This window comes from Parasteatoda tepidariorum, chromosome 10 (genome assembly GCF_043381705.1).
Source record: "Parasteatoda tepidariorum isolate YZ-2023 chromosome 10, CAS_Ptep_4.0, whole genome shotgun sequence".
In the NCBI taxonomy this organism is placed as follows: Eukaryota; Metazoa; Arthropoda; class Arachnida; order Araneae; family Theridiidae; genus Parasteatoda; species Parasteatoda tepidariorum.
Genome location: NC_092213.1, coordinates 65,408,794 through 65,434,925, shown reverse-complemented (window position 1 = coordinate 65,434,925; position 26,132 = coordinate 65,408,794). Strand labels below are relative to the sequence as shown.

At 28.9% G+C, this 26,132-nt stretch overlaps 2 protein-coding genes across 3 annotated transcripts in view; one reads left to right on the top strand and one right to left on the bottom strand.

Moving 5' to 3' along the window:
• The window catches only part of LOC107438085 (pseudouridine synthase 7), a gene marked incomplete at its 5' end in the record, with an annotated part of 32,229 nt that extends 12,322 nt beyond the window's left edge, over nucleotides 1-19,907 (top strand). Inside the window, 5 exon segments of the mRNA XM_043049230.1 lie at nucleotides 4,199-4,331; nucleotides 6,535-6,693; nucleotides 11,275-11,344; nucleotides 17,970-18,121; nucleotides 19,769-19,907. Of these exon segments, the coding sequence (XP_042905164.1) occupies nucleotides 4,199-4,331; nucleotides 6,535-6,693; nucleotides 11,275-11,344; nucleotides 17,970-18,121; nucleotides 19,769-19,860 (606 nt within the window).
• A 1,861-nt stretch (nucleotides 19,908-21,768) lies between these two features.
• The window catches only part of LOC107438084 (pro-neuregulin-2, membrane-bound isoform), a 104,589-nt gene continuing 100,225 nt past the window's right edge, over nucleotides 21,769-26,132 (bottom strand). Inside the window, exon 6 of one of the 2 annotated variants that reach the window (XM_016050259.2) lies at nucleotides 21,769-23,195. In XM_016050259.2, the coding sequence (XP_015905745.1) occupies nucleotides 23,167-23,195 (29 nt within the window). In that variant the 3' untranslated portion in view covers nucleotides 21,769-23,166. The remainder of the gene's footprint in view (nucleotides 23,196-26,132) is intronic. The other variant, XM_043049231.2, reaches the window with a different exon arrangement.

The following is a 26,132-nucleotide window of genomic DNA, read 5'->3' as shown; positions in this document are numbered from 1 at the left end:
TACTGGAAGCAATGGCAGAATTTGCGATCCCTACTAAACTCATTAACTTAACCCGAACTACACTAAGTAATATAAGAAGCAGGGTTAAAATTCAAAATCAATTATCGGAACATTTTTCAACAGAGAGAGGCCTGCGTTAAGGGGATTCCCTCGCCTGTCTACTCTTTAATCTAGTTCTGGAGAAATGTATCAGAGATAGTGAATTAGACCAAAAAGGCACTCTTTGGAATAGATCAGTTCAATTACTGGCATATGCCGATGACATCAATGTCATAGGAAGGTCAGAGAGAGCTGTGAGAGAGGCCTTTCTGGCTCTTGAAACTTCTGCCACAAATATGGGCATTACCATCAATGAAGATAAAACTACATTTATGGAATCTCCAGCCACAACTGTAAATCATGATCCTTTATTCATAAATGGTTACACCATTGAAAAGATCAGTGAATTCAAATACCTTGGAACAATAATCAATGACCAAAACAGCATAAAAACAGAAGTAGACAACATAATTAAAATGGCAAACAAGTGTTTCTTTGGACTAAGAAAGCAATTAAAATCAAGCCTAGTCAGCCGAAAAACTAAAATTAAAATTTATAAGACTGGTATTGTATTCTGGTATTGTATTGGTGTGTATTGTATACTGGTATTCTACCTGCATTGCTCTATGCAAGTGAAATATGGACACTAAATGCAGACACTCAGCGTACTCTTGGTGTTTTTGAGAGGAAAATCCTTAGCAATATTTTTGGCCCAGTACAGGAAAGAGGCTGTTGGCGAATCAGATACAACTTTGAATTATATAGACTCTACGGACAGCCACAGATAGTGCAGGTCATCTGAAGCAATAGATTAAGATGGCTTGGCCATATCTATAGAGGTCCAGAAAATAATGCCGTCCGAATCGCCACCTTTAAAAATCCTTTGGGATCTCAGGCTAGAGGGAGACCTCCAACTAGATGGCTGGATGACACTGCTAAAGATCTAAAAGTATTAAAGATAAACAACTGGAAAAAAGTCGCCATGGACAGGAGGCGTTGGAGGCTACGTGTGGTTGAGGCAGCCAAGGCCTGTAAGGGGCTGTCGTGCTGAAGAAGATATTTTTATTAACAGAAGGGAAGCAACTTTTTTTAGCACTCTTAATAAAATTTTTTAACATTCCTTGCAATAAGCACGAAACTACTAATTACAATATTTTTTCAAGAAATTTTAAAATATTTGAAATTTTAGAACTTGTTTCTTTATGGCTATTGATTTCAATAACACTAAAATTAAAAGAATTTCATAATGCGTAATTAACTCTGTTGTTTTTGACATAGCAATGTCCAAATATAATAATCAAATTTGTCATAAAGATAAGGGCTTGTTGGGATAAAATTTTTAAGCCAAATCAATGATTAAAATTACAACATACATGATCTATTTGTGCATCCAGAAATCTTTTTGGGATAGGGGCAAGCAAATATGCTAATAGCAGAAATTCATAAAAATATTTCAAAAGTTAAGTTCTTTTTTCTTTTTTTTGTGTAATTGGAAATTTTCAAATTGCTGTTCAATATTTTAGTCAATGCTACTAAATCAAAAGTCCTTGGCATGAAGTTTAAGTTTTTAATATTGTCTAAGTTTAAATGGTAGAAAAATAATAAAAATCATAATCCTTTAAACTACATGCAATATAGGCAAAAGAAAAAAAAAACCCATTCTTGCGCTGTTATATTAATATTTTGTTAAATGCAAACTTTTAAGCTGCTCATATCAATCTTTATGTTATAAAATAACTAATCAAAATCATTATCACAAAATGAAAAGCTTGTGGTTAAAATTTGAAAAAAGTAACATTTAAGAACCAAATATAGTTTTTTATTTATTAGATTTAAAGGTGAGAGGGGGGCGAATGCTTTCTTTTAACCCTACCTACTATTGCAGTAACAATTAACTGTATTTTATCATAGCTGTCGGATTTAAACAAATTAGTATGATTCAATGCATTAATTTAAATATTTAGAAAATGATCCTCACAATCAATGAAGATCATTATCATTTTATTAGATGAAATAAAATTCGGTGTTTTCTTTCAAAATTGCAAAGACAGAAACTATTTTTCTAACTGATCATCTTTCATTGATTTTAATTAATTTTTTAAAATTTTATTGAAGAGAGTGTATTCAATTTTAAATAATTTGATTGGTTTAAATTAGTTGTCATGCAAGGCAAAGGTACTTTCTTTTGCTAGTATGTATTACAATTAATCGCTCTTTGAATTCCTTGCCCTGTGTGGCAAAACTCTTTTTCTGTGGAGGAATGCGTGTTTTCTTCTTTATTATCACCAATTTAGAACAGGGTAAGATCTATTCCACAGATTCAGAGAACATTTTTAAAAGAGATTTTTGCAGCTGATTAAATTGAAATTAAAGGAGCATATCTAAAGATAATAACAGCTTGACTTAGGCCTTCGCACTTTCAAGTTATATTCTCAGAAAAGCTACCTTCTCTGCCCTGTGAAGGGGTTCAACTCTCCCCTGAGCCAGTTAACTATTTTTAAGTTAAGCGCACCTCTTGTAATAGGAGATGAAAATGCTGTGTAATTTGTGTGGCATAAAGTAGGAGGAAATTGATCGGCCTTGACTTTAAGCATTAATATACTGAAAAGGAAGATGGAGATTAGCCTGAGAAAAAACATTTGAGAGTGCGCTCTGTGGTAGATATTCATTTTTATTGTAAGAAAAATACATTGCTTACCGGTAAAAGATGAACAAAAGTAAAATTTTTCGATGATTCATAAAAAAATTAGCAACAACAAAAATTAATAAATAAAATAAAATGGAAAAAAAATTTTTGATTTAGGAACTTTTTTCAGATACTGTACCTGTGGCAAAAGCTATAGTTGCCTTACCTTAGATACACCAATGAGCTCTACATTCGTATGTTTATAAGAAATTGGTCAAAGTGGCCTATTTAATTTTAATTAATATCATGTTTTGAAGGCTCTGTCAACATTGAAATAACACCTTTTAGCAATTAATGTGTTATATTTATTATTTGTGTGACCCTGTGACTTTTCATGACTTTTAGGTTACATTTTATCCATGTTCAGCTAGCACTCTTTGCTAATTATGAAAATGGAGAAAAATGGCAATTTGGAGAAATATCACAGTCTTCTGAAAGTGAAAAGCATTTGTAATTTACTTTTTCAATATTTGAAATCCCACTTTTACAGCTTTAAACAAATAGGCAAAAATTTAAAATTTTTATTGTTTTCATTAGGACGAAAAATTCCCTTGATTGTTAGGTTGTGTTTCGCCTATCTTTAGCCAGCACTATGTATACTAATTATGAAAATTGCAATACAAGGAAAAACCTTAGTCTTGTGAAAATGTAGAGCATTTGTGATCTACTTTTTCATTATTTGTATTGCTACTTTTACACCAATTGTCTTTGAAAAAAATAAGGAAAAACAGGAATTTAATTATTTTCTCTTTGGTGGAAAATCTATGAATAGGTTATGTTTTGCTTATCTTTAGTGAGTACTCTGTATACTAATTTTGAAAATGGCGCAAAAATGGCAATATGAAGAAAAGCCACAGTCCTGTGAAAATGAAAGGAATGTGTGATCTAGTTTTCCAGTCTTTGAAATTCTACTTCTACACTGAATATTCTCTATAAAATAGGCAAAAATTGAGTATTTTAACTCTTTTTGCGTAGGAAGAAAATTATCCATGGAGAAAAATTATTCATAGATAAAATATATTAGGTTATGTTTTACTTATCCTATATTTTGCCTTTGAAATGCTTCTTCTACACTAAATTGTTTAAGTTCTGAAAAACAGAAAATTGAGAATTTAAATTATTTTTTTCCTTGGGACAAAAATCTTACCAAATTGGCAATTTTTAAAAAACTTTAGTGATTGTTCAAATATTTCAGCTATTTGTTAGTTTTAAAGTCCAGAATAATATTTTCAACAAGTTAGTATGTATTAAAAATCAAGCTTTGTTTTAATTTGAAACCCCTGTTACTTTGAGTGTTTCATTGTAATCATTAAAATATGTTTTTGTATATTACATGCACATGTGTGGCATACTTTAGTTAGAATACATTTTGATAATGAATAGAACTATTTGCACCTCTGTGGATAATGCAATTATTTCATGAAAATATATTTATTGTGTTTTCAAAATTTATAACTTACTTCTTGTTTGCAGGTTCCTCGGAATATGCGTTTGATGTACATACACAGCTATCAAAGTTTTATTTGGAATAAAGTTGTTTCTAAACGAATACAAACTCACGGACTTCAAGTTTTAAAAGGAGATTTAATATCAAAAGAATCTGATGGTATGTCAAAATTATTTAACATCATACTTTGTAATTAATAATATTTTTAATGTTATTCTGGAAATTTAAATGTGATGTTATCTATTTTTTTTATTCATAATAAATTTATGGAATAAATGTATAAAATAAGTTACAGCTTTTTTTTCCAAAAAAATAAAGTTAAAAATTTTTTTTTTATTAAAGTTCTATGGATTTAATATCAAAACTATTGTTATTTATCATTTGGAAGAATGAATGAAGAATTGTCATACTTATGATTTTTTAATGATTGGTTCTTTTCGTTATTCTGTCTTCAATAAATATTTTAATTGTGCTGTCTCTATAGTAGAATCCTTATGAGACAATTTATGTTATACATTTTATTGGTTTCTGCATCATTGAAATATTTAAATCATTAATAGATTATTTTGTTTAATTTTTTTCTCATTAAAGTTATTAAAAAGTCCAAGATTTTTTTGGATTTAATTTTGTAATTATTTTGTTTATGAAAAACTGTTTGAAACTGGAGATAAAAAAATTTGACTAATTCCAACTTTAGTTATTTAGAAATTAAGTCTTATATGTTAATCGAAAAAATAGTCTTTGATCTTAAATTAATAATTATAGTTATGTGAAAGAAATATTGCTCAAACAAATATTTAAATAAGTTATCCCAAAATTAATTTATTGTATTTTAATTTTTTTGAATAAGGTGTTGAAAAAGAACTCAGAACATTTTTGAAACTGTTGAAAAATGGCATTAAGAAATGAATTATTAACAATGTTATGATTCCCGAATATCAAAACCAAGTATATTTATCAAAATTAAATTGTATAAATTATATAAATTAATAAGACAAATACCTTTAACATATAATTTTGTATAGTTCATGAATATTCTATGAAAAATCTTTTTTTAATAAGATGTTTACGTATGCGCAATTGTGTGTATGTGATATTAATAAATAGCTTTTATACAATTTCAGTATTTGTTGTATTCGTATAAATGAATTTTTTTAAAGTTTATTTCTTCAACTGTTATTTTATATGTAAAATACTTTTGTCACTGTAGCTTTAACTCTAATTGTATATTAAAAATAGAAATGTATCCCTTAAATTTAAAATTTAGTATCCCTTAAATTTAAAATTTAGTATCCCTTAAATTTAAAATTTACTCTAAATACAAGTACAGAGTTGAACTTTAAAAAAATCTATAGTCAGTGTTGAAATGTGCATAGAAAGTTTACTTATAATTTTAAACTTGTGCTGTTGTGCTAAATTGGGAAACCGTTTATAAATTTAAAAAGCTTTAGTTGAAAACTTTAAATATTTACTTAATGCATTATGCTCTTATTAAGGGCACATGGTAAGTGCATCATGAGTTCTTGAAAATTTGTATAAATTTATATTAATTATTTTTATTAAAATCTTATAATTATAATATAGCAATATCTTATAATATAGCAAAGCATTTTTATATACATATAAAGTATTTTTATAAAAATGCAGCCTTTTTATATTTACATCAAATTAAAAAGTAATTTTTATGTAAGAATATGTTTAGGAATGAATTGTAGGAGTATGTTTAGGTCTTTCTTACAATTTTAGATATTTCTAGTATTTTAAATAAGCCAGAAATATACACTATGCAATTTTTTATTAATAATTTCATTTAAGATTTAACCGCATTGAACAATTACTGTGGAAAATATTGTAGACAAAAATTACTAATACAGTACAGAAACTGTTATCCGGAAATCAGAATACCAGAAAACCGGAATGAAATTCAATACATTTTCCTGCCATTTAAAAAAAAAATTTCCCTCAAAAGATTTCAGAATTCTTCTTTCTTTTTTAAAAGATGTTTACCATAATTTTAGAAATAATCATTAGTTCCCTACACTGTCAAAAGAAGTAAGAGTTTTTTTAAAATTATTCTGAATATATATATATTTTTTTAGTTGAGTTTGACAATAAGAAAAACGGCTTTTTGTAGCGATTCAGATAACCGGAAAAATCAGTTATCCGGAATAGCCATGGTCCCGATCATACCAGATAATCGGTTCTCTATTGTACAATATTACGTATTAGATTGAAATAATTATGAATCAGTAAATAATGTATGTATTATAATTTTTCTTTTAAATTTTATATTTTACTTTTCATTATTTTATTTTATAATTTTGTTTTAATAATTCATCCTTTTTTTAATCAATACTTAAAGTTCCTGAGGATAGTTTGCTGCTTAATAAGGAGGATAATAGGAAAGCTGTTCTTTCTAACATGGTTAAATTTGTGACAGATCAAGATATTGGAAATGCTAATATTACCGATGTACTACTACCTCTTCCTGGGCACAGTGTAACTTTACCAAATAATGAAAGTGAGTAATGTTAACACAATTCAGAAAATAAAGTACAGAACACCTTAATAACTTTTGATTTAGTATTAGGTTTTCTTATACAAAGATGCAATTGTAATGATGCAATGTTCTTATTTTAAACAGGCTAGATAGTTAGTACAGGCAATATTTGAAGTTATGAAATGGGACACAATGTATTTTATATGAATATTTATGTTCTTTTTTGGACTGATTCAAATTCTTTGTTGTTTTTGGATTCATTGATCAGATAAAAAAATTATTAAGGTCTTCATATTTTTGTGCAGTTACAATTAATTTTAAATTTTATGTACCTATTTATAATTTCAGTTTGCAGCTATGTTTTTGTTTCTTTTTTTTTTTCAAATTTACTATGTACAGAAATTGCCCTTTTCTAAATTCTTCCATTATTATAATAGTTTTATACCCATGTTCAGATTATAATTTTATAAAAAATGCAAGTAACAATACGAAATCAGTAAAAAACATTTTGTTTGGGAGGCACAGATAAAAAAAATTTCAATTGCCTGTTAAAACTAGTTTGATGTGTTGTCTGCAAAGCAGATAATGTTACATACTTTTTGAAATGTTCCATTAATATTAGTTTTTACTGAGGAACTAGTTTTTCTGAGATAAAAATTTAAGTTTTTAGTAATCTTTTTCTGATTCAGATTATTTATGATCTATGTAATGCATATATAGTAGGGTTATAAAGCTTAATTTGAAAGAGGACTGTCGAAAAAAATTAGCTTTTGAGGGCAGCAATAACTTTATTTTTTATGTCAATTTACAGTGATTTATTAGCGAAAAAGAATGGAAAAAAAAAAAAAACAGGGCAAATTATATACAATTGCAAATTTTACAAAGTATATGATTAATATTTTCCAATTAAAATGCTTTTAAGCTTTGCATCTCTAATTTTAAATAAATCTTAGAACTTCATTTGTTTTGAACATATTTTAGTTAAAAGAAAATTTTCTTAAATAAAGAAGGAAAAAATAGTAATTGCATTATCCAAAAATCTTTTGATATTTTGATTTGGTACATCTGCATTTTTGAATTTCAATGTTATAATGTCAGTTTTTTCCATGCTTATTCGAATTAGTTTCCGAAGTATTTGTAAAACTTTTTTAGAAACAAGGATTCTTTCTATGTAGGTTTTTGTAATAAATTTTTTATTGACATCCCGGGATGCACTTTAACCTTTCATAGGTGGCAGGTTGGTCACCTCTATATAAAGTATTCTCTATCTATGGAATAATGGGTTTATTTTCATAATACTAGTGCACCACTTACTTTCTGGTTCCTAACATCTGAAAGTTTCAAGTATCTTTCTATCCATATATACAGGGTGATTCTAAAAAGATGGGCAAAATTTTAGGAAGTGATAGTACACACCCAAGCAAACAATTTTTATCAGAGAATGCATGGTCGAAAAAAAAAATGCAAAGGTGCTGGCGCATTTGGAAAATTGTTTGATGCAAATGTGAAAGCTCCATTCCTGTTGCGAGTTACTGCGCTGCGTTACTTGTCGCCAAGTTTTCGGCCGCTGCAGGGAAAGTTCGTGATATGCCTGGTGTGTTTCAGAATGTTCACCTAACTTTTCTTCGCCGTTGTATTGCTTGCATAACCATTGCTAGCCACTGTTTTGAACACTTATTTTAATCACATGCCATTAAATTTGCTTTAATAAATTAACTTCATCGTTCTTTGTGTGTTTTTGCCTCATATAAGAGCATAAACTTTGACTCGCTCTTGCAGTTATGCGGTTTGTTTTCGACCATGCATTCTTTGATAAAAATTGTTTGCTTGGCTGTGTACTATCACTTCCTAAAATTTTGCCCATCTTTTTAGAATCACCCTGTATATATATATATCATAATAAATAAATACAAAAAGGAAAAAAAAATGAAGAAAATTAAGAAAAACAATGATAAGTTTTATTTATTGCGCATAAGTTGCAAGTAAATGGAACTCATAAAATAAGTTCAAAATGTAGAGAAAACATGGAAAGAATTACAGAACAATAGAACAATGAAAAAGTGGGGGGGGGGAGAAAAATAATATAAATAACAAAAAACTGGAAAGAAAAAAAATTCAAAAAAAGGGAAAAAATGAATAAAAATACTGAAAAATAGAAGATATAATCTTTTTATCAGCTCACACGATTATATCAGCAAAAAGGAGTGCTCTCTAATATTGTATCAATATAGCCAAAGCAAAATATATCAATAGAATAGTGTGAGAAGCCAAAAAATTAATATATATATATATATATATATATTACNCTTATATCTTTATATATAAGAAGAGAGTGGAATGATAACACATAGCCAATTACAGAAGACTTCGGGTTAGTAACGCACGGCGCAGCCAATCAAAATTAAGAACGGTAATAATTTTTAATAATGCTGCCTACAGAAATGTTGCAACTAAACTTACCAGCTAAAGCTTGTTGCGATTTTTATTTGTATCGAAAGTGTGAAATATATTGATAAGAGTTTACTTTAAAATACTCATATCTTTGCTACATAAAATGGATCGCCATGAATATCTTTTACTTACTTTTAATAGTTTTTAACTTACTTTCAAAATCTTGTTCAACCAGAAATATTAATTAGCAGTCCATATTTGCTTGAGATATTTCATAAATAATGCATAAAAGTGCAAATCATTCGTACACAAAATGATGCAACAAAAAAAAAAAATCAGTGACAAATGTACATAGCTAGGTTTTGGGAATATTCAGAGATCTATTGTAAATAGTTTTTAATTTTATTGTTTTCACCTTATTTTTTTATAACAATTCTGACAAAAATGTTTATTGATGATTGATAACGTAATTATTTCACTTTATTTTTGTGTTTTTCTTAGTATTCAGTATGACAAAAAAAATGGTTTAAATATACTTGAGGGTGCTCCTTGGCAAAATTGGCGACTTATGTTTGACGCCATTCCTGTTTGCGGGGAACACAGTGATAACAGAAATGTCTGCCAAAACATAATGTAATTTCAATAAAACATTGGAAAATTTTAACAAAACATCGGCCAAAACTTTATAAAACGGCAATGAATCCAGTGTAAGCAAAATTAATAAGCCCAATAAAATGCATTTTGAATCCAAACGAAAATTAATGGAGTAAGCACAGAAAGAAAAGGAAAAAAACAACTCACTTCTTCATTCAGCTTGAATATCCTGAGATTTAGGCGCACAGAATTCTCTAATGGCAGTTAGATACTGTCTAAATTTATCATGAATAGAATAGACATTTATCATGTGTACCTCCAGTGCCACATAAATTCGGTGAAATACGAATTAAAAAAGCGGTGACAATTTTTCTATAGTCCCTTTTTATGACTGCCCATATACCTTCGATCTTATTGACCAGAAGCAAAAGTAGCCTTACCAGCCGGTATCCAACGTAGAACTAAAGGATCTCTGAGATTTCATATACCATTGAACACTTAAAACTAGCGCTAATCAGAATCACGATTGGGTTTCAACATCATCTTCCAGCTTGGCGATCAACCTCAATCACAACTTGTCGAGAATCAAGGGGCATCCTCAAATATAGTCTACCCAAAAAATTAAATTGCTTAATTTAATTTGTCGAATTTCAGTTACATATGTTTTTATTATATAATTTGCTTTTTGTCTGATAGAAACTAAAATATTTTGTCAGTCAACAGTATTGAAGTTAATTGGGCAATTACTCGCAATGGTACATATTTGCTTTTGAAATATTACTTAGCATCAACTTATAATTATTACTTGTTTTAATTTGTTTGCCATATTTTAAAGTTTTTTCATCAGGTTTTAATTGTTTTCAGTTTAGAATTTAAATTACTGAGGGGGGGGGGAGGAAGATATGAAGCACCATATAGGGAGCGTCCGGCATCCTATAAGATCAACAATGATTTGAGTTAAGCTCTGCCATGCGTGCTTCGGATACAGAGATTAATCTCCGGCTAATGCCCTATAGTAATGTGTTAAATAATTTTGCTTCCTCGCTTTATGTAAGTTTATAATATTGTTTGTACTAAAATTGCTTTATATAAGTTTATAATGCTGATAATAAGCACCTCTGACACTTTACAATCCTATCATATTCTCTCTATGTGATGTTGGTGCAGAAAAATTGGCAGCTAATCTCCAGGAAAACAACTTTAAGATTGTTCGCAAAGTGAACAAAAAATAATTGCGTAGCAATTATCGGGGGTTGGGGAGCGAATGTGAGCAGGGGGCGGAGCCCTCTCTCTCTCTAAATATATATATATATGTTTAATATTTTTATTTTAATAAACATGCTCTCTTGTTTTGTATATTTGTTTTATTCTATATGCATTATGCAATTAAATAATATATTTTAATAATGCAGGATTACTTAAAACTTTTAAATTGTATTATTGTTCTTTTCTCTTGTATTTGTGTATTATTACTCCTCAAATTATTATTTCTTTTTAACTTCAGTTTAACATTTCTAAATATTTCACTCTCCGTTTTTTTTCAAGCAAGCAATATACTGTAAGATCCTATTTTATAAACATATATATTTTTTGATTTATTGTTATTGTTCCATATAGCTGGAAAATGGTATGAAGAGGCTTTGCGGGAAGATGGAATGAGTTTTGACAATTTCAAATCCAAAACAAAGTAATTATATATTCAGCTTCAATTTACTTTTATTTTAATTCATTGTAATGAGCAGCTTTTGTTGTGCACTAGGTGTGACAAGTAGTTAACCAGACTAGTCTTAAGATTAGCCTCATTGAAAATATTATGCAAATACTTTTTATACCCCTTAAATACACTCTCCTTTTCTGTCAATGCATTGCTGCATCTGAGTTATTCACAGTTCAAGGAAATGCTGCAGGTCATTAAATGTCGCTTTCTGCAGTAAATCTGCTGATTTCCTTTACCTTTTCCACAGACTAAAGACACGCTTCCTTGAATGCACTTTTGGGAACATGTAATATATCCATAACGTTGGGATCTGGTGAGTACAATGAATTCTCAAGCACAGTAATGCGTTATCCACAAAGAACTGTTTCACAGGGATCCTATTGTGAGATTAGTGGTTGTCTTGGTACAAAATACACGTCTTTTTCTAAGCTTTCTTAGGACCTCGATGTAATACTTCTGTTATACCTTTTGGCCTTGAACTGCCCATTCAATCATAGTGATAACAGTGATATAATATCAATCATAGGGATATGATATAAAAAAAAATATGAGCATGACCTTCAATTTTGGATTACTCATTTGAGCTATTTTGGCCCTTAGTGATGTAGGGTCTTCAAGTGCATAAACTGTTGTTTAGTTTCGAGTCGAACTGAAAATTCCACGTTTCTTCATGTGAAATATTTTTCAATCAGTTCACTATCTTCTGTAAAGTGTTGCATGATGCAAGAGCAAATGTTTTCCCTGTTCATTTTTTGCCCACATATCAAGTTTTACGATACCAGTTTTGTGTAAATTTGGGTCATGTGCTACTCTTGAGAAAATTTTTTCTTGTTGTCTCTCTGTCGATGTTCGCGATTATCTGACTTAATTCAAACACTGATTTGCTTATCTGTCTGACTTGATCTGCTTGCCCCTGCGAGTACACCTGACTAATTTCATCTGGTTTTATTTTTTAAACTTTCGGCTTTTTGGTTTTCTGGTTTTAAATATTTGCTTTTAATATTTTACCTCGGCACTTACCGTTTCCATGACTTTGTTCTCCCCTTGAACTGGCATCTTCATTATTCATAGGACATTCGAAATGAAATCTTGCTCTTGGTCAACTTCAGCACCCTCTGTCTTACCTGGTGTCATCTTTTAGTGTTTATCCTTTTGGTGAAACTTTGGTTTACCTTAAAACATTTTTAATCTTAGAGGCACTTAGCCTTGAAAGGGAGCCACTTGAACTTTTAGTCGACTATTTTAATTCTTCTATTAATCTTATTTTAGTCTTATTTGTTTTTAATGTGGTTTTTCATATTTTACCATTTGATGTTTTACCTGACCTTTTATATGTTTTTACCTGTATTTTTGACACTTTTATTGTTGGTTGATTTTATCCACTTTGATGTTTTAAGCACTTTTAAATTTTATTCTGTTTTGTTTTTATTTTATTTTTTTGATTTTGGTATTTTTCCTATGTGTTTCAATCTTTTTAATTTTGTACTTTTACTTTTCTGTAGTTTTGTAGTGTTTAGATCACGTGCAAACGGGTGAAACCCTTATCCGCAAACTCCTTCGGGGGTAGGTCGGTTACTATTCATCTTAATTCAAATACTCATAGGTTGTCTTCATGCAAGATTTCCTAACCTTTTCAATGTTTTCATCATTTCTTGAAGTCATGGTCGACCAGAAAATTGGTCATTTTCAACAAAATTGACCGATATTCTGAATTTTGTTTGTACTACTAAACATTTGGACGCCCACATGAGTGGTAGGCTTCGCGCTGTCGTGCCACATCTCCTTGGTTTGATCCTCAGGCCGGGTAACATTGACTCAGCCTTTCATCCTTTCGATAAATGAAGTCGATAAATGAGTACCAAGCATGCTTGGGAACTAAATACTGGGGGTTCCGCGTTCGGCTGACCACCCAACCGGGACATCTGCTTTTGCATTCCAGATCACAAAGGTCAAGAAAACTGAGATGGGCACAGTAGACCTTGGCCCTCTATAGGCTGTCGCGCCACTGAGTTTAGTTTATTAAACATTTGACTATGTGACAAGCAATTATCTCCAAAGATCTCCCTTAAAATTTTAAAACTTTTAGTAGGAGTTTTTATTAATTTCATGAAATATTTCAAGTTAGCACTCTTCTTGATGTTTAAGCTTATCATTTTTGCGAAACTTCGTCACAACCTCTTACTCAAACAAGGATAAAAAGCCAATTAAATTAGACAGAGAGTAAGAATAAAGTGCTATATGTACTGAAACCAACAAGGTTAAAAGAGATAATGGAGTAGTGCAAAAAATTCCTTACTTTTATTATTTAGTTTAACTGTTTCTTAAAAAGTTTACAAAGTTTAGTTTACTGTTTTTTGAAAAATAAATTTGGAGTATGTTAAAAAACTATTTCTCCTTGCTTATAACTGCATTAATACCTTTGCCTAACTCTTGTTTTCCTTGTGGTAAATTAAAAGTGCATGTATAAGATAAATAAATAAATAAACTGTAATCACTTTGAAAAGACTTTAGATAGAGCAAGACAGTTTAATCTCAAAGTCATTATATTTTCTTTCTTTGTATAAGGTAGGGTATTATTGCTATCTTCTGGAGAGATTTTTCGCAGTACCTATTCTAAGCCTAGTATATTTTACATAATTGAAAACAAAAACACCTGCCTTTAAATGCCCCAATGTTGTAGATGTTAAATTTTTTTTGTATAATCGTTTTAAACTATTTAAAATTAAGAAGAAAGAGAATTAAATTGCTTATGTTATAATATTTAGTTATATATTTCATACCTGTATAAGTCACTATTTTTCCACAAATTGACAAGCAGAAAGACAGATTTATTATTCTATTATGTTTTGAGAAATTTTTTTTTGTGATATTATACTAATTAAATAAAAACAAAAAAAAAAACTAATCCTTTAAATTGAATAGCTTATAAATTGAATCAACCTGTCTAAATGTAATATTAATGTAGTAACAAGATGACAAATACATTTTCATCTTGTACCAGGTTGTGATGGAGGTGGCCAGATTTAGATTGTAGGCTAAACTTGACTTTTTCTGTTCTCCTTTTTATTGTTTTAATATTTTTGCCACTTTTGTGTTCTACTAAACAGGATGTGATTACTGTGCACATTGATGAATGCTCCACTTCATCTCATTTTAATTGTTGTGTGGAAAAGTAGAGGAAAGAGCACTTCTGAATGACCCAGTGTCCAACAGGATAACATGGAACATTTGATAAATAAATAAATTAATGTCAAATACGACCCTTAAAAAAATTTTTAAAAAAATTACTGTATATATTGATGTATAAATTGACTTTCCAAACCTCTAAAATTTTACGAAAATCATTCTTTGACTTACGCCCATTACCCCACCTTTCAGGATACACCCGTAAAAAAGTAAATCATTTGTTGATTGTAAAATATCGATGCCTTTTAAACAGTGAGAAAGATATGAATAACTCTGTATCTATTTACCCCTTTTATTAACTATTTTAACATGCTATTTACAGTTAATTTTGCATTTTCTTTCATTATACAGTCAGACCTCGATATAAGGTCACTTTTCCGAAGTCCCGGCTCACTGAATAGGAATTCTTCACTACAGATTATCGGATATATGGTCAAGTTTCAAAAATCGCTATCGCTTATAAGGTCATTTTTATCTGAGGCGAGGGAAGCTTTTTTTTAGCAAAAGCCTATTTAACTTCTATACAAGGCAATTACTCCTCTCGAGTTGTAGGAAAATGTTGCAGCCAACGAACAAGCTACAATTTCTGAAATTGTTTCACAAGTTGTGAACAGTGAGGACAATGACAGTGGTCCTGAGACTGTAGCTGTAACCCAAGTGGAAGTCTTCAATGCAATAAATGTCAGAGGAAATTTTTTTACAAATTTTTTTACAAGGGGGCTGAGGAACATTTTGAGAAGTTACAAAATCTGTAAAACATTGTTAGAAAAATGAGACCAAAATCGAGACAGACCTGCATAAATGATTATTTTAAATAAGGTAAGATGCAATGAATGTATGTACACTTTGAGGAAATTTGTAAACAGCTTCATTTTAAATTAAATTTTTTTTAAAAATCTAACTTTCTTTAATTCTTTACTAATTCTGTTAAAATTTATTGACTTAAATATTTAATTTGTGGCTGATCGTTTCCGTTCGTATTACCATTTTTAAAATATCCTAATGTGTATTACTTACGTGCTTAATTACGAACTGCTAATGAATCGGTTAAAAGGTCACCCCGCTTATAAGGTCACTTTTGCAATGTCCCTTAGGGTGACCTTATATTATTATATTATCTGACTGTACAATCTGACCTTGATATAATGTCACCCTAAGGGACATCGCACAAGTGACCTTATAAGCGGGGTGACCTTTTAACCGACTCATTAGCAGTTCATAACTAAGCACGTAAATAGTACACATTATGATTTTTTTTAAATGGTAATGCAAACGAAAATGATCGCCTATAAATTAAATGTTTAAGTCAATAAATTTTAACAGAATTAGTAAAGAATTAAAGAAAGTTGGATTTTTAAAAATTTTTTTAATTTAAAATAAAGCTGTTTACAAATTTCCTCAAAGTGTACATACATACATTACATCTTCCCTTATTTAAAATAAATCATTTATGCAGGTCTGTCTCGTTTTTGGTTTCATTTTTCGAACAATGTTTTCTAGATTTTGTAATTTCTCAAAATATTCCTCAGCTCCCTCATTGTTTGTAAAAGAATTGCGCATGACATTTATTGCATTGAAGGCTTTCACTTGGGTTATAGCTACAGTCTCAGGATCACTGTGAAACAATTTCAAAAATTGTAGCTTGTTCGTTGGTTGCAACATTTTCCTAGAACTCGAGAGGGGTATTTGCCTTGTAAAGAAGTTAAATAGGCTTTTGTTAGAAAAGAGCTCCCCTTGCCTCAGATTAAAATGACCTTATAAGCGATAACAATTTTTAAAACTTGACCATATATCCGATAATCTGTAACATAGAATTCCTATTCAGTGAGCCAGGACTTTGGAAAAGTGACCTTATGTCGATGATTGACTGTATTTTCTTTACAAAAAAAGTTTTTTTGGAAACACTTTAAATCATATTCAGAAAAAAACATTAAGAATAAGAAAAGCTAAGATAATTTATTCGAGATACTTTACTTAAGATTATTTATTTATTTCAATATATTTAGTATATAGACAACTTTTATAACATACCATAATGCTACAAATTCAAAGCTTCCGGAACATCATCTGTGTCGAATTCAATAATGTTATGCATCTTTGTTTGAGGACTAGTGTATGATATCCAGAGAGAACAATGTGAAATATTTTTAACTTGAAAAAGTTTGCAAACTTAAGATTTTTTATGTCTAGTTTTTTCAGCAGTCTAATTTACATGAGTGCCACTCTTCAGTCCTGAAGACTGAAACTGGTCTTGAGAAAAAGAATTATGTGGACTGAATCCTGTCCTCCAATTAATGCTTCTTTCTAGTTTTTTTAAAAAAATATTTTTCAAAAAATAAAATAAAAAATAATGATAAATAAATAAATTTTCCAGTTATGTTTTTTTTTAAAAATATTTTTTATTGAATATAAAAAATATTTTGTTACAAAAATTATTGCTTTTTAAGGTTTATATCTTTGTTATTTCTATATTTATTATGAATGATTGAATATGGATGTCGCAATAAAAGAATGAATCAAATAAACTGCTTAATTTTGCATTTATATTTCTCTTGTATTTTTAAATGCTGGGCAGAGTCAAGGAAAGATTTTTTAAAAATTAAATTTACGGAGTGAGGACAAAAAATTACTGAGGGGGAAGAGAAAATTATGTGTAGATATAAATTGCTACAAGAAAAAGTTGAAGGTGTATATTTCAGCTGTTGGTGTAAAAAGATGTACAATAGATTTTTTAAAAATTAAATTTACGGAGTGAGGACAAAAAATTACTGAGGGGGAAGAGAAAATTACGTGGAGATATAAATTGCTACAAGAAAAAGTTGAAGGTGTATATTTCAGCTGTTGGTGTAAAAAGATGTACAAGAGAGTCATTTTTATTTTGTTTGTTTTAAAAAAAAATGTTTATTTTTTAAAATTTTTTTTTTGCAAAAATAGTCAAGTCAATATGTAGACCATTATCATGGAAAAGTACATTTTTGCAATCAGTGAGCTGTAAAATTCTGGTAAACAATTCTAGACCATGATAATAGGTTGAAAAAAATCTCAATCAGTCTTAAAATTTTTTTAGAGTGGCACTCTTGTACATCCAACATACCAGAAATTTGTTATCTTGTGATCAAAAATAGAGGGTCTACGTATAAAAAAGCGGCTGACTTATACAATTAGATGTATGGTAAATGTTTGAGGAACAAAATGATAAATTGTAAATAAAGTTCTTAAAAACTTTACAATATTATTGCAGTAGCATTAGCTTTCTGTCTCAATATCCATTCATATTTATTGTAAATTAGCTATAAAGATAAAATATTTTCCTTAGTTTATTTTTTTAATAATTTTGATAGTACTTTAATGTTTTGTTCATTTATGTGAATTTTATCAACTGTTCAATAATATATTTGCAATATTCCAGGTCATATTCTTTGAGTGGAGACTATCGTAAAATCATTGTTATTCCTGAAGAGGTTAAGTGGGAGATAATTCATTATAATGACAACACAATACCATTATCTTTGAGTGATTTAGATGTGCTGAATGGTATAACTTTGCCAGATTTTCCAAGCAGTAAGTTGTCCTCAATAATTTTAAGGATATATAGTTTTTTTTAGTATAAAAAAATATACAGTCAACGAATCATTTCAAGTTTCAGGTAGGATTTCAGTCTGTGAAGATGAAACATAATCCAAGTTTGTATGTTACACAGTAATGCCACTGTGGCTCCTTAATGGTTCATTAAGGAGCTGCGGTGGCTCAGGGAATAGAGCGCTCGCCTCCCACTAAGGTGACCCAGGTTCGATCTGGTTGATTTGAATTTTGCTTCTGTCTCATATCGACCTCAGTGCTGGTATTAAATATCCTCAGTGGTAGATGGATCTTGTGTTATGGTTAGTCTATCAAAAAGTCTAGTTTGTCCCTATACTTGATCCAGGAGTTCCCTGCTCTTCTGGGCTGGGTTCAAAATTACAAGGCTTCTGAGTTGAACATTGATAGTTGCAAACTCAAAATTGGATCGGCTGTTCATTATCAACAAAAAAATGGTTCATTAGAAGAATGTTTCATCAGATATTGGTAGCTGTTACTTCATATAAAAATATCAAGTTCATGCTAATTTATAAAAAGATGAGGCAGTTGAAATTTTAAAAATTATGTTTCTATTCTTGAAAATAATAAGACATCTTAGAGCTCCATTAAAAAAAAAAAGAAATTGTTCCTGCATTGTTATTATTATTTGGAAAACTGATGAAGGATTTGTTATCAAAACAAATTTTTGGAATACAAATTTATAAAAAGGAATGCATCTAAATAATGCATATTATCTTGGCATCAATCATAAAGGGTAGTGTCATGTAGTAGTTGTAAAATACTTCTCTAAGAATAAGTAAATAATTCATTATTGGCTATGCAGCCATTTATCTTTGCCAATATTGTAATTCTCATTTAATATAAGGTTTTGAAATTTAAACTGTTTGCTTTTAAGAACTAATAACAAGCAATTCTACAAGCCAAAACATTACAATTAATTATATCCTTGGGCAGTAAAATAGGTAACAATTTGTCAAAACACAAATTTTGCTTTGAAAACAAAATTTGAAAACTCTCCGAAAATTAACAGTTTGTCTGTCATTTAACAACCTGTAAACTTTAATAAAATAATATTTAAAACTAGGGATTTACTACCTGCAGCTTTAAGGCAAAATATGGCTTTATGTAGCCTTTGAGTTATTATTTAAAACAGTAATTTTAAAGTTTTGTATTAAAATTTAATCAATATATTTTTTGCTGATGAATTCATATTTGTTTTAACTCTTATTTTATTTCTACCTGATTGTTTTAAATATTCAAATTATAGACTTTTTAGTATAAATTAAAAAAAAAAAGCTAGTATTGTTGGTACAAAATGAATACAGCAATTTTAAATAAAGCATATAATAATTCGAGAAATTTTTTTTCTCCATAGAATAATACATAAATTTGTTTTACTGCAAGATAATTTACTTTGTTTATTTAAATGAAGGATCCTTTTAAGTTTGATAATTTGTATTTAATAATTGGAATTAACTTTTTTATGTATATATATTTCATAGATTCTTATTTGTTAATTAATTTTATCACTATTTTTCTGTGCTATATGTATTGCTTTTGTTTTCTATTTTTTTTTCTTGGTGAATATTTTTTTAATATAATATTTAAAAGTGAGTCTTTTAATTCTAGGTGGTTTGCATAAAGCTTTGAAAGTTGAATTCAACCTGCCTTCCTCCTCTTATGCTACTATGGCATTGCGAGAAATACAAAAGAGCAGTTGATGTATAACTAAGATGTGAAATTTCAATAAATTTTTATTATTTTATCATCACGTGTGTTTTAAATTTTTAACGAAATACTGGGTAAAAAGAGAAAAAAAAAGAATGCTTTGACATATAAGGTTTTCTTAGAAAATAAAAATACTTCACTGATAACATCAAAGGGAAAGTTTTTGTGAGTTAGCTGGTACCACAGGCCATAACCTTTCACATTTAGTTTTTCCCTCGAGGTCATTCGTTATATTTATGATGAGTATCTTTATAATCTCTGCATCAATTCGAAATCCCACCAAATGTAAAGTGTATTCTGTAATACACTTTCTTCATGAAAAAGGTATATAAAAGGCATATAATTCAAAACAAACAGAGGGGCTTCCTTAGAAGTGGAGTTTGCTTGTTGCATGACAACTAGCTTGTTGCATGATCTTTACATAGCGCTTCAAACCATATCACTTGAAAGTTTAAAATGAAAAATTTTAGATATTCATCAAACAGCCTGGTCCTTGCACCATATGACTTTCATTTATTACTTTACCTTAAAAAACCTTTTGTAGGGCAAAATTTTCGCTAGGATAATGAGTTAAAAACTGAAGTTGAAAGATGGTTCCGACAAAAAACGGCACAGCTCTATGATTTTGGAATACAACAGCTTGTACCTAGACTTAACAAATGCTTTTTTGGAAAATCAATAATTTTTTTATCAGAAACTCAATTAATAATTTTTCTTTATCAAATTTTTATGGTAATGAATCCTGTACTCATAGGCTTAATTATTATTTTCTGCAAGTGCAGTAACAGATCTTGTAGGGTAGAGTTTTATAATTATTGATTTGTGTCTTTCATCTCTTTAAAAATTATTGGTTCCAATCAACAATACAGTTATTACATAGAATTATAAATGGTTGATTAAGAGATCAACAGCTAAATTACTTTTTGATAAAAATTTTAAGCAGCATATTCATTATGTTTTTTTTTCTTTTTAAATTATTTGTTTAAAGAAGTCTTGAACTCAATTAAATATTTTGATTGAATATTCATATTAAGGATTATTGTTCTCTTTTCATGCAACTACATTATAAAAATTTTCCACATATTGATATAAAACTATCTGTGCTTCATTGATAAAATTATAAGAGCAGAATTGTGTATAAATAGATAAGATTTCATTATTTGTTATAGTAATCTCTAAATTTTATACATAATACTGATATTTTTAATATATTTGCTTTACTAAATGAAATCTTCATTAAGAGAGCATAGAATTAAAGCTTTAACAAATAAATGGATAAGCAAATAAATAAGTCATCAAAACTCTAAACTATCAAATGAATAAATCCATGTATTGTTGATTTGTTAATTTATTGATTTGTTAATTCCTAAACTCACTGGCTCAGTAATCCATGAATCAGTAAACTAATGAATAGAGGAATCAATTGAATAGTAAATCGACAATTTATTAGTTTTCTCATTACTTATTACACTAGTTTTATTCATTAGTTTTTTAAATTATTCATTAATCAATTTTTGTTGACCCTCTTTCATTGATTTGCGCATTAATCAATTATTTCATTCATTTATTTGTTGATTTATTTATTTCCTCATTTATTATTTTCTTTATTTATTACTTTTATGTTCATTCATCTATTTATTTGTTGACTGAGCCATTCACTGATTTGCTCATGAATTATTTTGTATAGTCATTTAAAGAATCACTCTTATAATTTGAAATGTATTGTTTAGAAAGCATGTGATGTAACATTAATTCTATTGATTAGCTTAGCAAATAAAAACATAATTTGGTAAACTGATATAATATAATGTATTAATATTAGTAATGCTAATTAGTATAATGTATTTTGTTACAAAATGAATATTATCGTTACAATGTTTAGTCAATGAAATTCTCTCAACAATATTTAATTATTTTATTGAAAGTTGATTTGCTATTTATGAGGTATATTTTAAGCAATTTTCAAATGTGAATATGGAAAAGCACATACCAAAATCATGAGATTTACTAATTAAACTTTATAATATCAGCATTTTGAAGAAAACAAATACAAACTTTGTTTTTATTACCACAAAACAAGCATTTTTACTTTTTCTTCATTGTTCTTTTAATATTTATTCCTACAAAAACATAATAATAGCAACAGCTATTTATAAGCCTCAGTTGACAGTGAGAATCAGTATAATGGTTTATTTATGATTAAATTTTTTTTCTTTTTGATAATTTTACATAAATTGTTGATCATAATAAAATACTTAATGAAAAAAATACATTAAATGACATTTTATTGATATTAAGAAAATAAAGTCGTTTTATTTTAAGTCTGAGAAAAATAATGATCTGACTTTCATGTCTTAAAGCCAAACATTTGAGTGCTTTTAAAATACCATTTAGCACTTTCTTCTACTAGAATATTCAATCATACTTTAACATACTCTTACAACTTTAAAGCTCATTTAAATAGCCCAAAAGTGCTTAAAATACTTTGGTATGAGCTCTGCAGATTTTGATATCTAGTATCTCACTTAACAAATACGACTTTAAAATTTCTTAATATGGGATTGACAAGCTTAGATGGTTTACAAGTTTTGATACTTCAAAACATATATCTCCATTTTTTTTAAAATCAAAAATGGCACTTACATTTATATTTTCAATTTAGGGTTCTTTTAATAGAAAAAACTTCTATTCATATATACAAGCATAGTTTTTTCTTTCCATTCAACTGCATTTGTTTTTATCATGTTGCACTTTTGCCAAGTTGCACTTCTGTTTCTTTACAATTATGAGTCTTCCATTTCCCTCTGAGGAACATAGTTATGATTTTTATACAGCGCATATATAATACAAAAATGAATCACACACTTGCCTCTACCTTTTTACAAGCAGAAAGTATCTAAGGAAATATGAATCAGTTCCAGATTCAGAATGATGAATCTGACAGATAAATCAGAATGTTCTGCAGATGAATTTGAGGCATTAAATTATGAATGAGAAAGTAGACAGATCAGTCATTCAAAGAGGACGGTCTAATAAATAATATCCAGAGCAAATTAAGCACAGCATCTTCTGCATTTTTTAAGCATGTCTAAACCTGCTCTGAATTTTGTTCTTTTAGTTCTTTACATTCCATTTCTTTTCAAAAAAAAATTCCAAGTTCCTATTTAAACACCTTTGTAACTCTTCCATTTCACACTTTTGTCCTTTTAATTTCGTAATAAAATAGAATTTATTTATGTACATGAGAGCACGAGACCAGCTCTTGCGTATGAAAGTTTCTCTGACCAGCAGGTGATGCATTATTCTTCTTCTTGAAAATCAATGTCAACTGAAATAAATAGTAATTAAATGTATTTTATATGTTATATAAATAGCATACAAATCATTAATAGGAACGTCACTTAAAAAGCCTAGTGGAAAACTGTGTTCAGTCTTTAAGTTTTTTTAAATATATTAAAAATCATGCAAAAAGAAAAAAAACAGAGGCTGTTTACAAAATATCTTGTTCAATTAAAAACTGCTGCATTAAAAATAAATGTTCTACACATATCGTTGGTACTAAAATAACTAAGCATTAACAATTGTTATCATTTTTAATAAAATCAATTTAAAGAAAATAAAAGACTCAGCTTGCAGCATAGTGAAAAGTTGATTATTTCCCCCCCCCCAATTTCAAAATTAGTTACAAAGCCCATCAATAGATGGCGTTGAATTAATGAAAAATGTTTTCTACTGCATAACAGACCTTCTGATTAAATTCGAGCGTTTGTGCATTTTGGCCTTTAGACTCAACTGCTTTTGTGCTGCAAATATTGGTTATTTTTAAAGCATTGTTTTATAGTTGTTTTTTACAGTTAGCAGCGCCATCTGCTGATGATTTTTGTTAATTATTTTTTGAAACTAGTTAAATGAAAAGATCGTTTCCTAAACAGAACGCAACAGGCTGTTCATTTCTATCTCCTTCCGTCTTACTGGATGCTCTCAAAAGGTTGCTGAATATGTTTCTTCATTAAGCTCTTCATTTACGAACAATGGGAGAAATGATTTAATTATTCTTTTATATTACAATAACATAATATAAATTATATTTTAACACAAACAAGTTAGTAATGCTGGTTACATATTATATTGAAATTTGTTTTGTTTCTGAAAAAAAAAAAGTTTACCAATTAGGATAAATCGTGTATCAGATGGAAGGATCTATAAGGTACATTATTCCTGAAATTTACGTTTCAACACTAAGACTACTAACTATGAAGGAATCTCAGAATTCATTTTAAAATCTCTGATGAAACGATCTTTTATATATATATATATATATATATATCCTGAAATTTACTTCAAAACACAACTTATTAAACAACGTGAAACTTGCCTTATGTGTTGTTAGTTTTATTTTCATACCCATGACAAACAATATATTGGTGTCTTTTAACGACTGCTCTTGAACTGTATACTTTAAAATCTGTCCCGTAGTGAACTGATCGTTAAGACACGGTTTCCAGCAGATCACCGAAGTCAGGCATCACTGGCTGCGGTCAGTGTGCGGGTGGGTGACCACTTGGATCAGTCTGCGTAGGGACCGAGGGTGTGCGGTATTGGTCCTCGTTAAACTGTGCTACCGTAAAGTGCTCGACTTCGCGCGACGGTCGTTGGGCTTCCGAATCGGGGGTGCCATCCTCTCTGCAGAGGATCAAAATTGTGATGGCATGTCTTCGGATCATCCTCAGGGATGTTTCCCAGATCGTCGCCAATAGCCCATTGTGCAGCTCTAGTGCGACGTAAATGAAGAACAACAACTTTAAAATCTTTATTAAAAATTAAGTAATAGAAAGTATGATGCAGATTAATATTTAAAACAGGAAGAAACAGAAAGGCAATATAAATCTGTCAAATTACTTTTAAGGAAGCTGTGATGAAAATATAAAAACCAGTTTGATTGCCTGATAAATTTCGCCAGGAGGTATCTAGTAATTCCGTTTCAACTTCAACTCTGTTTCAAACGAGAAAAATAAGTGAAAAGCTCTCTTTATTTTGCAGAGATTCTAGATTTTAATTTTTTGAAGTAGGAGTGCCCACATTTTCATTGTAAACAAGTTAATTTGCAGAAAAAGATTTTAACTGAATTAAAAATGTGCAAAGTAATACAGTAATTATTTGTAAACTCATATCTGTGAAAAAGATGTACAGCGCATCAAAAGGTAAATTAAAAGGTCATATTTATTATTATTATTTATATTTTTTTGTTGTTGCAGAGAATGTGAATGTAAAGTTAATTTTGTTTTCCAATCCAAAAGACTTATAAATATTAGGTGATTTGAATTGAGTTGGACCAATAGATGACTAAATAATATCGCTTCAAAGAAACTGCCCAAGTTTTATTTCACTACTAAACGAGTCCATATTTTATTTGATTAAAGCTGTTAACAATTAAGTGTTTATAAAAATGAAAGCGGAACTAATATTTAGTCCAAATAATCGATTATTTACAAACCCATTGCTTTGAAAACACGTAATCATGCATGTTTTCAATGAGTATATATTCACAAGGTGACTAAAGGACATAAATTTAAACGATAATGCTCTCATTATAGATTTGTTTTTGTGTAAAAGAAAATAGAAAAGTTTTAAAGCGAAAAACTGATATTGATTGCAATACCATGTGAAATAATTTTTACTCCAATTCGTTTATTTATTTTACTTTTATTTATTTTAATTAGATTAGATAGTATGTTATATAACAATGATTGAGAATGTTATTTTTTTTTTTTATAAAATTGGTAGTTTCTTTTCCGTTTACAATAAATGTTTTTGAGTTTAACTTTGTCTTTTTGTTAAAAGATTAAGATTCAAGTATATTTAATAAAAGAGTTGAATTATATAAAACTAAAGTTAAATAGAATTTTAATTAAATTGCAAAAGTTGTAATACTGATGAAAACGGTGGCATTTTTAAATTTTTTTCTATGATCAAATTGAAAGCATTTAATTTTCGTGGTTTTTTACTGATATTTTATTTTATAAATATTAAATAAAGTTGAAGATGCGAACGGAATGTATGCTTTCGATGGTGTGTGAGACTCACGTCTTGTTCGAAAATGGCGAATCAAAATTACAAAATAATCAAAAATTATGTAGATGCAATAGAAAATTCTACATACAATAGAAGCTACATTGGTAAGTAGATGTTATCAAAACTTCAAACAAAAAAGCAGATTAAAATTGTTGAAATTGTGGAGCCCATAAGCAAAAAAAAAAAAAAAAAA